We start from the raw sequence: 13002 nt of genomic DNA, 5'->3' as shown, positions 1-13002 counted from the left end.
AGAGAAACCTTTTTGACAAACTTATTTTAAGTCTTGTTCATATTTATACAAATCTAATCTAATTTATACAATCTAAACCTAAGTTAAAGTTAAAAGTTTTATACTCTCTCTCTCTCAATCTTTATCAATCGCTCTCTCCCTTTTCTTCGACAAAAACGCTGCACATCATCGTGACGCTAATATTACTATTATTGCGTTTCATCCGTAAAAATTTTACCCTCATGCGCCTAAAGAAGTTTTACTTCAAAAAATTTTGACAAATGAATTTTATAAGAACACATTTATGAACCAAGAATGGTTCATACATATGTTGGATAACCCGTCGATTCTTACTTATTCAACAATAAAAATTTTGAGTGTCACAGAATGCAATATAACCTACGACTTATTTTAAAAACAACGATCACTAAAAAGTAATATTCACTTCTATGGAATTCAGCATAAAAATTAGATGCAAATATTAATTTTTTTTATGGATAGGTAAATACATAAAAATAATTATGTGTTGATAAAGTTGATATCTTTGTAGACCGCGAAGGTTAGATATCAGCTATTTTAGCGCGTGAATATTAATATTTACGTAATATATCACTCGAAATATACTTTACTATTATACACTAATACCTTTATTCATAAGAAACTAAATTAAACTACATAATTATGATTACACTGTTATGGTAATAAAAGCCTGGCAATAGCCTTAATTCTAATTTACAAATCAATGAGATAGACTACAAAATTGTGTATTCTTAGAAATCATAAACGATAAATATTAAAAGAAACAAAACAACCTAGGAAGTTTTATTCCTTACAAAACAATTTTTAATTAACTAATTACCACAATGAAAATTATACTCAACCAGAAATTATATTTGACACAACTCAAATATAAAATAAAACACTAGAGCGTCCGTCACGTCCGAGAGCCAATCGCAGCATATCCCCGGTGTTCCCAGTTCCACTCCTCTCTTTTACCCCTCACTCGGTCCGGCTTGCTCTGTGGAGATATATATATATAAACATGTAGGTAATAAAGTTATCTCTTTAAGACTATAGAATTATAATAATAATAATAGAGTATAGATTATAATAATAATAGAGTTAAATGTATGTTATATATATCCGATTTGAGCAGTGTTGGCCTAGTGGCTTCAGCATGCATCTCTTATCCCTGAGGTCGTAAGTTCGATCCCCGGCACCAATGGACTTTCTATGTGCGCATTTAACATTCGCTCGAACGGTGAAGGAAAACATCGTGAGGAAATCGTCTTAGACCTAAAAAGTCCACGGCGTGTGTCAGGCACAGGAAGCTGACTACTTGCCAATTAGATTGACAAATGATCATGAAACAGATTCAGAAATCTGAGGAGCAGACCTAAAAAAGGTCGTAGCGCCACTTATTTATTTATTTTTATGTTAAATATAGTTTTTTATTTGCGACTATCGCAAAAATATATATTTAATATTATACATTTTAAAATCATAAAGACATATATTAAAAAATAAAAAAAGGGATAATAAAAATACTTTAGTGGATACGATAAGATATTTTAATTACTAGAACATAGTAATTGATTTTTAAAGTAGCCGTTTAACTAACACAGAATGTGTGAGTTGATTATTAAAGTTGATTTATTATAATGTCGCTAGAAGTCAGATTAACTTCCACATAAATATAATTACATAGCAAAGCGTGTAGATCGAATTATCACCGGTTTACTACTCCGCGCGCAAGTATGTTTGTGTGTTTGTAGACAACATGTTGTGTCGCGGATTGATTGTGTTATTTGTGTTTATTGTTTGTTCTTTAGGCCAAAATTATGGTAACTATCAGACATTCACGACTTTTTATATACTCGTATATCTATGAAAGGTATTACTAGATTGGTCAAAATACCAAAAAGAACAAAAGTTCTGTGGTTTAATATTTAAAGCTTATATTATTAGATGGGTCATTTAATATTACTTTAATTTATTTCGGTTTCATTTGTCTTATATGTTTCATAGATTATTTTTGTAGGCATTTTGAGCCTTGCATAACGTTGTAAAACACATATATTTTTGTATTCAAATAATTTACGCCCTAACATTTGCTTATAAAATGACAAAAAAATACTAAATTGGTGCCTTCAAAACCGCACAGTTTATATGAGCTACTGGATTAATTATGTCAAAATTTAGAAATTTTACTTTGAACCCTTCTTTATATACCAGTTTGGAAATATAACAATTTCATTTTTAGTAGCTAATGTGTTATGCCCAGTAACCATTTTTATTTTATTACCGAATAAGTTTAAAAACAATTCTAATAAGGATTATAAAATACATTTCAAACTGTCACAGACGGGCCAGCAAGGCACTCAAGAGCGGTAATGAGTGGTAGACTTAATGCCGTGGAATGGACACCCCACATAAAAGGTAATTAACATTAGCTATCTAATATGAAAAAGTACTTATTAAGTGCTGGTAGTTTTTGTTTTTTTTATAGAACAGGGGACAAACGGGCCAGAGAGCTCGCAAGAATTGGTACGCTCTTTTCTTGAAGTACCCTAAGTTGAATTGGTTCGGAAATACTTCAGTGGGCAGCTGATTCCACAAAGTTGCACTTACAAAACGCTCAGTTGTGGAAAGGTGGACGTCGAGGTGATACGGGAATAATTTCGTATTCTGCCTCAACGTCCGATGATGAAACTCAGCTGCAGGTATTAATCCGAACAACTCCTCTGAACACTCTCCATGGTAAATGCGATAGAAGATGCAGAGTGACCCCACACGACGCCAATAGATCAAGCCGCTCTGAGAGGGATTGGTCGTCGACGATTCGACTTTCCAAGCAATATAGCAAGGAAGTGCTTTTTATGTGCGAATGTAATGCCTTTTTTGGTACGCTGTTTTCTTGGGAACCCTAAGTCGAAACGGTTCGGATATTTCTGTGGGTAGCTGGTTCCACATAATGGTTGTGCGCGGAAAAAACGCTGATTTATTTTATATAATGTATGTAATTTATTTTGATAATAAAGTATTTACAATATTTTTACCAACATACTAATAATAATTTAAAATGGATAAATAGAAAGATATTATATTTATTTGTTATTCATTATTATTGTTAAGAGTGTAAATAATCGAATTAGGTTTTGTAATAAACTATGCTTATTAAGTTTAGAAGATCAAATGCACGATGTATGCATTTGGTTTATTTGTTCCGCTCAGTATTTTAAGCCTTCCAATACCTATACAAGTGGGTAGATAAAATTTATTTCACATTTGACTTGTAACCCATTGAAATGTTACCATTTATAGGGCCAATTGAACATTTGTTAGAGAACGCAATTTTATTTATGGGACATGTAGGGGGGGTCAATACATTTTTAACCTCAAGTTTGTGGGGTTGGCGTACTTGTCCCCCGGCCGCCATCTTGGAAAAATGGGTGCAAAAACACGTTTTTGGCTATCTCCTAAACTATCCATCGTACATAAAATTTATAAAACACATTTTGTAGCAAATCGCTGTGCCTATAAAATGTGTCTAATATGTACTTTTTATCATAAATCCAAAATTCAAAAAGTTATTCCAAAATAAGTAAAAAAGTGATAGCGGGGGACAAGCACACCAACCCCACAAACTTAAGGTTAAGCTTGTATTGAACCCCCTACATGTTCCATAAATAAAATTGCGTCCTTTAGAGGACGCAATTTGTTTACAAATGTTCACCAAATGTAACATTTTAATGGACTATTGGAAGTTTGTGACTTTATTAACGTTTTATCTTTATCACTCATGTGACTTTCAAAATATAACTTTATACAATGGCTATATAAAGCTATGTAAGATTCTTAATAATATAACACGTTTAAGAATTCGGCGCGGATAATTCAGAATCTTTGATCCACACTTTGAGCGGCAATTATATCGTAATTGAAGTGAAAAATAATATAATTAATGAATACTTAATCAGTCTGCACTTAACTAATGAATAAATGTATATAATTATAGCTGTTACTGTCAAATTGTGTTACGCTGTTATTTTTTTTTATAGAACAGAATTGGCAGATGGCTCACCTGATGTTAAGTGATACCGCCGCCAATGGACAGTCTCTATGAGGGCTCGCGAGTGCGTTGCCGGCCTTTTAAGAATTGGTAGGTAATGTTGAAGGAGTCGAATTGGTTCGGATATACAGTGGGCAGCTGAGTTATGTGCAACGGATGTGGACTTAACTTATAACTCGATTTTAGTATGAATAAGGGGGAAATATTTGATTTTAACGGTACATTGTTGTCCTTAGAATATACTGGACTGCTTAACCCAGAGTGCGTGCAGCAGTACGTCCGAATCTACCTAACAAGAATCGTTCCACCGAGAACCTACTTATACCACCACGAAGTCATTGCCACACACACCTACCCGCAGGGCTACTACGGCGATGGTAGCGTCGATGTGAGAAAATATTTCGACAGTAATTTTAGAACTGCCCTGCGATTCTGTAACTCACTTTTCGAACTCACACAGCGGTTTTCGCATCGGCGGTCGCTCTCAAATCAGTCGTGAAGCAGTCATTTTATGATTTGGCATTCTGAAAAGGTGGGAGCTTGTAGTTTATTGTTTATCAGAATGCCAAATCATAAAATGACTGCTGCACGACTAATTTGAGAGCGACCGCCGATGCGAAAACCGCTGTGTGAGTTTGAAAAGTGAGTTACAGAATCGCAGGGCTGAAATGTTTTATAATATATAATCTTAGTAAATCAAGACACTAAGGTTTGTAAAGATCCTTTAATATCGCCAGTCGGAAATAAAAATCAATTTTTAAGATTAAATGTCTTCAAACTGTACAAATATTTTAATGGAATAAATAATTTGGTGAAGGAAAGTGTATCGTTCCTCCAACCTTAATGGATCACCTCGACCAGTGGATAACCTCTGACTGGCCTGAAGGCCCCATTGGTTGAGGCCGAAAAGATCTATATATCTATACCAGCCAGAATAACTTGGGTGCCACCCTTTAGGGTTTTTCGTCATCGCCAGTGGTGTGTAAGCGCAGATTGTGGATGTCTACAGATTTCTTAGTACAGTTTTTATTTCGGCGTTATATCAGTCATAAATTACAGGAATTATTAAAAGTAAAAGCACTGTAGTAAATGTGAATATTTATTACAGATTGGCTGGCGAATAGTCGGAGGTCGATTCGTGGACATAAAAGAGGCTCCTTACCAGGTTCTATATGGCAAGTACTGCGGTGGGACGCTCATAGCTCCTGAGTGGGTGATCACCGCAGCACACTGTAAGTAAGTGTAACTGATAACTTATTACGTTCATAAATTATGATGAATCTAGAACAGTCATGGTAGGAATAATACATAAATATTGATTGTCTTTCCACAAGACAGCGTTTATTAAAGCACTTTTTGCTGCTTTGCGACAACCATTCCCGACGAGGTATTCAGAACCAATTCGACTTCAAAAGAGCGTACTATTTCTTAAAAGGGCGACAACGCACTCGCGATCTGACATTGTGAGAATCCGGGCGATAGTATCAAATAACATCAGGTTATTACCTCTTGCTGGTTTGCCACTTGGTCTGTAAAATAAACATGCATTTAGATATAGTAACAGGGGTTTTAGAGTATGACTTTATCTTAATTAATGAAATTAATTGAACGCACTGCCTTCTCATTTTTTTAAACAACGGTTCTATTAATTGTTACTTTTAATGTTAAACAATTAACTTTAGATACCTTATTAAAACCCAATAAATAAATAAATATAGACTTTATCTTCATTATTTATTATTTTAACAATCTTGTTAAGTTACATTTTATCTTACTTATTAACGAAATTTAGTTAAAGTAAATGTAAATATTATCAAATTATTTCCTATTAGACACCGGTTTCTTGATCGTCTTGCTTTTCAGCATAGGCCTCCCCAAGTATTCTCCACAAAGATCTATCTCTTGCTTTCCTCATCCATGTCGCTCCTGCCACCTTTTTAATATCATCTTCCCATCTACGATGTTGTCTACCTTTACTTCTCGTTTTATGTCTAGGGCACCATTCCATAACTTATTTGGTCCATTTTTCCGTATTGCTTCTTATCAAATGCCCAGCCCATTTCCATTTTAGTTGTTTGATTAAAAACCCATTACAATTTTATTATTTTAATTACTAAGTAATATTTTATAAGTAATACAGAAAACAGATTATTCTGAAATTATGTTTCCACTATTACTTTTGGATATAACATGTGTCGCGTGTTGTTTTAATCTTAATATATAAAACAAAGTCAGTCCAGAATAGCATAATACTACTAAAAATATTTTAATTTACAAAAAAAACCAATACAAAATGTTCATGGGTTTCATAAATGTCAAACATTTAATATCCCGTGGATGTACGGTATAGACCACAAGCCCATGAACAAAAAATACCTGTGAAATGACCCAACCTGAATTACACTTAGAAGGCTGTTACTATATCTGAAAATAGCTCTGAGCACTATGCCGTCATTTCTGAGCGGTACATGTGAGTACGTGAGTGAATGGACTTTCTCAGGTACAATGGGGGAATTTCGACTAATTATTAATGTACGGCTTTGTTATAAGTGTATAGATGATTAAAAATAAATGTCGAAAAACCTAGTGCCGTACAAAAGTGATGGTGCCGGAAGTCGGTGCAAATTTTTAATTCGACGACAGTTGCAGAAGCAATATAGGTCATTTATTACTGTACGGCATTTGTGTGATTCCTTTTGGACACATATACAGATACTTTACCCGTAAACGCCGTACATATTCCCAGCGGAGCGGTCGAAAGCCAAGGGTCGCAACATATGTCTGATTAGCATATAGGTGATGATGATATGAAACAACATAAAATTAAATGATCTTGAGAGTACTTCACAAATAGATAACATTTTCCAGCATGCCGTACATTTTTTGTGGAACACATAGGTGTATGGGGTAAATTACTTTCCTCAGAAAAGAGCCATTTTCCGGTGACTTTTATCTGTACGGCAATAACACAGGTTATTAATACTTTAGACAATCTTCAATAAAAGATAAATGCCGTACACTTTCGATAGTCCGCTACCACCGCCTACCAATACAGGGCGTCCCAAAGTTATGGGAAATGAAGGGAAAGTACCTTAAATATCGTAGATAGGGTATTTTACTAAAAGAAGACTTTATGTTATTTTTAAAAGTTATTAATTCTGCATTCAAAGATTTTTAAAAAATTACTTGCCTCGTCTAGGAATCGAACCGACTTAAATGTAAAAAAAACACCCCTACTTTTATGATGCCAATCGAAAGAATGGCCAAAACCTAATAACTCTTCTTAAGTAACATAGTATTTTAAAAGAAAGGAACAGCGTGAATATATTTTTTTAATCAAATTAAAAACATTATCTATCGTATTCGGCCTAAAAAAATCCCCTATGAGTCTGTTACTTTAGAAAAGTTATTAGGTTTTGGCCATTCTTTCGATTGGCATCATAAAAGTAGGGGTGTTTTTTTTTAATTTAAGCCGGTTCGATTTCCAGACGAGGCAAGTAGTTTTAAAAAAATCTTTGAATGCAGAATTACTAACTTTTAAAAATAACATAAAGTCTTATTTTAGTAAATACCCTATCTGCGATATTTAAGGTACTTTCCCTTCATGTCTCATAACTTTGGGACGCCCTGTATTATATTTTTATTTTTGTTAAAAATATTTTTCCTTTACCTCTCTCTGCTGGTACGATAAGGCCGTAAATATATTTTACAGCCTTATGGTAGTATACTCAGATATGTACAGTTATTAATGACCTTAAGGGACACCTCAAACGTCGTCGAAGTTTTTATCAGCTGTAAAGAATAATCTGGAGTAAAATGTACGGCATCTGGTTTTTTTTGTTTATTTATATTTGTTACATATAAAATAACAATAATCTTTGAAAATATTACTCCCCATATTACTCTAGGAGCATTTGAAAAGTCATCTAAATTTCGGAAATTTCATATATTTTTTATCATAATATTTTTATTTGTTACCATTTATTATGAACGGCTATAATGTACAACGGTAATATTTAGTAACATTATGTAAAAAAACAAGTTGCCGTACATTATTCTCTGATCTTACAGCAGTAAGAACTTGGTAAATCCTGAAATTTCGATAAATATTTAATTACACAAATATTAACTATAATATTTGGACGGCAAAATTATAAAACATTATTGTCCGTGTTAAATAATATTTTGAACATGTTACCGTACATTTTACAATGACCTTAGGGTATATGGGTGTAGGGGTAGGGTTCCGACCCTTGGCTTTCGACCGCTCCGCTGGAAATATGTACGGCGTTTACGGGTAAAGTATCTGTATATGTGTCCAAAAGGAATCACACAAATGCCGTACAGAAATAAATGACCTATATTGCTTCTGCAACTGTCGTCGAATTAAAAATTTGCACCGACTTCCGGCACCATCACTTTTGTACGGCACTAGGTTTTTCGACATTTATTTTTAATCATCTATACACTTATAACAAAGCCGTACATTAATAATTAGTCGAAATTCCCCCATTGTACCTGAGAAAGTCCATTCACTCACGTACTCACATGTACCGCTCAGAAATGACGGTATAGTGCTCAGAGCTATTTTCAGATATAGTAACAGCCTTCTAAGCGTAATTCAGGTTGGGTTATTTCACAGGTATTTTTTGTTCATGGGCTTGTGGTCTAGTATACTCTCCTCTCAAATCAAAGAACGTATTTAAATAAAGGCTTGGAATCGATAAGATAAATCCAAAATATTCGGATAGTGGCGTATTTTAGATATTCAAAATTTAGAACAATGTGAGTAATGAAAAAGTATTGATATACATGTTGTCAAATATTTATGCATGCATTCACAAATTTCTTTTGCGTAAACTAAAGATATATATTAAGCTACTTAAATATACGACAAATCAAGGCAAATTCTAACGTTGAGTAGTTGTGAACAAATATTTATTTTGTATTAATTGTATTAGTTTCATAAAATCATAAATTCAGTTCAGCTAATATGTTGCACGACATTCATTGACTGTTAGGCGGTACGAAGTTCGCCAGGTCAGTCAATAATATTTTTATATGAAATACCAGTCATATACGAGTTACTCGTTTATGTGGAGTGATATTTTGTCAATGCTTCTTGATGTAATTCGATTATTTTTCACAGAGAAAAGGCGGAATTTGTATATGTCGGATCGACATATCGCAGCTTGGCGCAGCCCTACACAATTTGTGCCCATTTCATCCATCCCTTGTGGAACCAGTCCAAACTCCACACTCATGACTATGATTACCAGCTCGTTCTACTGGAGAAAGCTATTCCTGTCACAGCTTCCACTAGACCCATCGCGATTGGCAATATTGCGGACGTCAGACCCGACATCATGATTGGGGTTAGCGGATGGGGGCATTTATCCTATAGTAAGGTATAGTAATAGAGAAAAGCAACAATTTTGTTCTTATTTTTCTTTAGAAATTTCAAAATTATAAAGAGGATTTTTTTTGTAGCGCTTTAGGGAATCAACCCAAGTAAAATTTCGTAAAGTATAATTTCGTATTATTTTGTACGACTGTGCAGACTGGGGTAATCCTATTATATTATATCAGTTATAATAAATCAAAAGACATCTTAATATACGTACGCATCTATAGAGAACTGGGGGAAAAGTTTGGGCCCCTGTCGAGAACCCTGGACGGCCCTCGCTCGGCAAGTTTCTGATTAGCGCCGTTAACCTACTTCTAGTTACGGATTATGAATGAGTTACAGTGAATTAGCCACGATGATAAAGCTTCGACAATCTTATTAACTTATTGTTGCATAGGTTATAGTTCGACACATGCCTATTTAATTCCTTTGACCTTCAACGCGACACTTCTCAAGACGCTAAGTACGTCACAAACGTATAGGATTTGAGATACAAGAGTCATAGTAAGAACTCTGAATTTTTCCCTCAAAGTTTTTGTTAAGTAATGTAAAGAAGTCGTATAAAGCTTTGCAATGATCTCTTCTTTATCAACAACCAGTGTAACTTCTTTTCACGAATTCTAAGTTTGTTTATCTTGTGTTTTATCTATTTAACGCACTTGCGAACCTTCGCCAGCGTATCTATGGGCGCTGGTGTCGATTTACATCAGATGAGCCTCCAGCTTGTTCCGCCACTCTTTAAGAAAAGTATTATTTTAGAAAAGCCGAATGCAAGACCATTTGCGACGTGTATTTGTGCCAGTGATGGCAGATGAGCTCTGTAAAGAGATGCCCGACGGCAACTATAACATGATTACACCAAGAATGTTCTGCGCTGGATACCTCAATGGAACCAAGGATTCGTGTCAGGTAATAGAATTTTTGTTTATGATAATACATACAACGATTTTACTTTTGACGTAATTGTATTTGAAATCGGCACGTCTAAGAAAACTAGCTGTTGTGGTCGCCGGCAGAATGATCAGCGCTGTGGAACAGACGTGTTGAACCAGTGCGAGTTACAACCGCATGTCACACATAAAATGTACCTTATTCCGTAAAAAAATGGTTTTTTGTTGTTTTTTTTATTATATATTTTAATTTTATTATTATTATTATATAAGAGCAATGATGGCTTAGTGGCTTCAGCGTGCTCTCATCCCAGAGGTCGTAGGTTCGATCCCCGGCTGGACTTTCTTTCCATGCGCGCATTTAACATTCGGTCGAACGGTGAAGGAAAACATCGCGAGGAAACCGACGTGTCTTAGATTGAAATCACCTACTTCCCTATAGATACAAAAATTTAACGCTAAGAGGAAGTGTGGTAGTGCCATAGGATTTATCAATATCAAATATATTTGTAGTACCAAAATCAGTGATGTAGTATATATGTAGTCATTTTTCGTTATATATTAAGAATATCGTGGTCTATTTAAGAAAATGTATATGTTTCTATTTTGCCTTTAATCTATAATATCTAATATATTATCTGTATCAGAACTGGTAAGCGGTATACAAAAACTTTTAGTAAATATTGGAATACAAGATGTTCAATATATATTTTTTTAATAAACGTTCGTTTAAGTTGAAAGTAGCGCAGTGACAGAATACACTAATTACATTAAAGCTCTAACAAAACACGAATGCCGACTTTCAATTGCATTATTCATACATTCCCTGCAGTTTTATTCGGGACGCAGCATAGTTTAATTACATACAGAGTTCGCAACGTCATAATTAGTCGTGTTTGTTCAATAATTGGGTTGCTTTAAAAATATACGGTAAAATATAGAGCTTGATTCTGAACAAGTTATCTTTTTCTGATTCAATTTGATTATATAAAATCTACTCATTTAAAGGCTTATTATTGGGTTTTATCATTCTTTCGACTAATTCGAAACAATCGCTGGTAGTGTATAAAATTGACAAACAGATGATTCGTCACAACCAACGTGGAAGAAATACTTTATATATTTATTAGCCACGCAATTTAATGTTATTATTCCATGAACAATATTGTAGGAAACAGAACAAAACACATACAAAATTATAATATCTGCGGAAAAAGACAAGGTTAAAATTCAATACGTTTTTGACTTAGGGTGAGATCTATAGTGAGCACTTGGACTTTGCTCAGACTTTACTTACGAAAAACACTAAGGTTAAACTATGATTTAGTATATTTATAGACATTTTAACGGTGAGATTAAGCTAAGCTCAAGCTAAGACAGAAATTGATGTTTCATTTCATGCAATACCTTCTTTATTATCCTTTAAAAAAGTAAAGAATGGTTTTAGTTAAGTCTGAGCAAAGTCTAAGTGCGCTCTATAGATCTCACCCTTAGTCTTGACTCTGTACTTTGCCTAAAGGCTTGAATCTTACTCTAAGCATACACGGAGCAGGTTTATACTTTCTTTTATAAAATGCCGATATTTTGATGAATATTAACCGCCTTTTAAAATAATAAATGACATTAAAATCTATTGCGTACATTTAAATATCTAAGCGCAAAGATGGAGAGATAAAATACCGAACTTTTAGATTTTGACAATTGACATTGAGAATAGCTCTCGTAATAAACTGCAGTATCACGCACTCGCAAAATTTTGCCGCATTGTTTTCAAATAAAAGTATAAAACGTCGGAGTGCGATATGAATTAAAATACTTTTAATCTTTTAATTTAGGTCATGTTTACGTCGAGTCAAGTAAATTTACATTCAACTTTAGAATTTTTGAGTGCTTTTACTTTTAAAATTGTGATATTGTATGACCCGATGCTATTTATGCCATTCCTAAGCTTACATAATGTGGAAATAAAAGTAACAGCCTTGCGATTCTGTAACTCACTTTTCGAACTCACACGGCGGTTTTCACAGCGGCGGACGCGCTCAAGTCAGTCGTAAAGCAGTCATTTTACTATTTGGCATTCTGATAAGGAGGGAACTTGTAGTTTATTGTTTGTTGTTGTGAGTTATAGAATCGCAAGGCTGGTTTTTCCATCCTTTCCACAACAAAGTTGTTTATTTATTTATTATAAAGATATTAAATGTAACAATTTTTTTATATTTTCAGGGCGACTCTGGCGGACCAGCAGTTGTTAACGGAAAATTGGTTGGCATAGTGTCATACGGTGTCGGATGCGCCGGTGCCGGACACCCCGGCGTCTACAGCCTTGTGCCAGTAGCCAGGCGGTGGATACGAAGTATCACCGGGCTACCTTTGTAATAAATCTTGCCCATATATGTTGTTTTATTATTATCTATATAGACATATTATTACAAATAAAAACACACACACATAAACACACAAAATAACAATAATTAAAGAAAAAGAAAGAAATTAAATTAAATAAACAACTTAATCTTTGTTTTTAATTTATGTTATTATTATTACTTACTTAAAATGTCACATGGGACATGGTGTAATGGTTGCAGCTCCTTACAAACATATTGTAAAACAAAACAAAATGGCGATTGAAAAGAGTGGCGGAGAGTTTATTGCCA

General features: G+C 34.1%; 1 protein-coding gene across 1 annotated transcript; it reads left to right on the top strand.

Annotated features, from left to right (window-relative positions):
- Nucleotides 1-1670: 1670 nt before the first annotated feature.
- On the top strand, nt 1671-12739 carry LOC125057593 (trypsin-like). The gene is made up of 7 exons (XM_047661377.1): nt 1671-1823; nt 2344-2418; nt 4288-4439; nt 5160-5287; nt 9201-9459; nt 10218-10367; nt 12572-12739. Exons 1-7 carry the CDS (start codon nt 1760-1762, stop codon nt 12722-12724), a joined length of 981 nt encoding a protein of 326 aa, XP_047517333.1. The 5' UTR covers nt 1671-1759; the 3' UTR covers nt 12725-12739.
- Nucleotides 12740-13002: the final 263 nt, after the last annotated feature.

This window comes from Pieris napi, chromosome 16 (genome assembly GCF_905475465.1).
Source record: "Pieris napi chromosome 16, ilPieNapi1.2, whole genome shotgun sequence".
Lineage (NCBI taxonomy): Eukaryota > Metazoa > Arthropoda > Insecta > Lepidoptera > Pieridae > Pieris > Pieris napi.
Note: the sequence above shows the minus strand (reverse complement) of the source record. Positions and strands in the feature narration are given on the sequence as shown.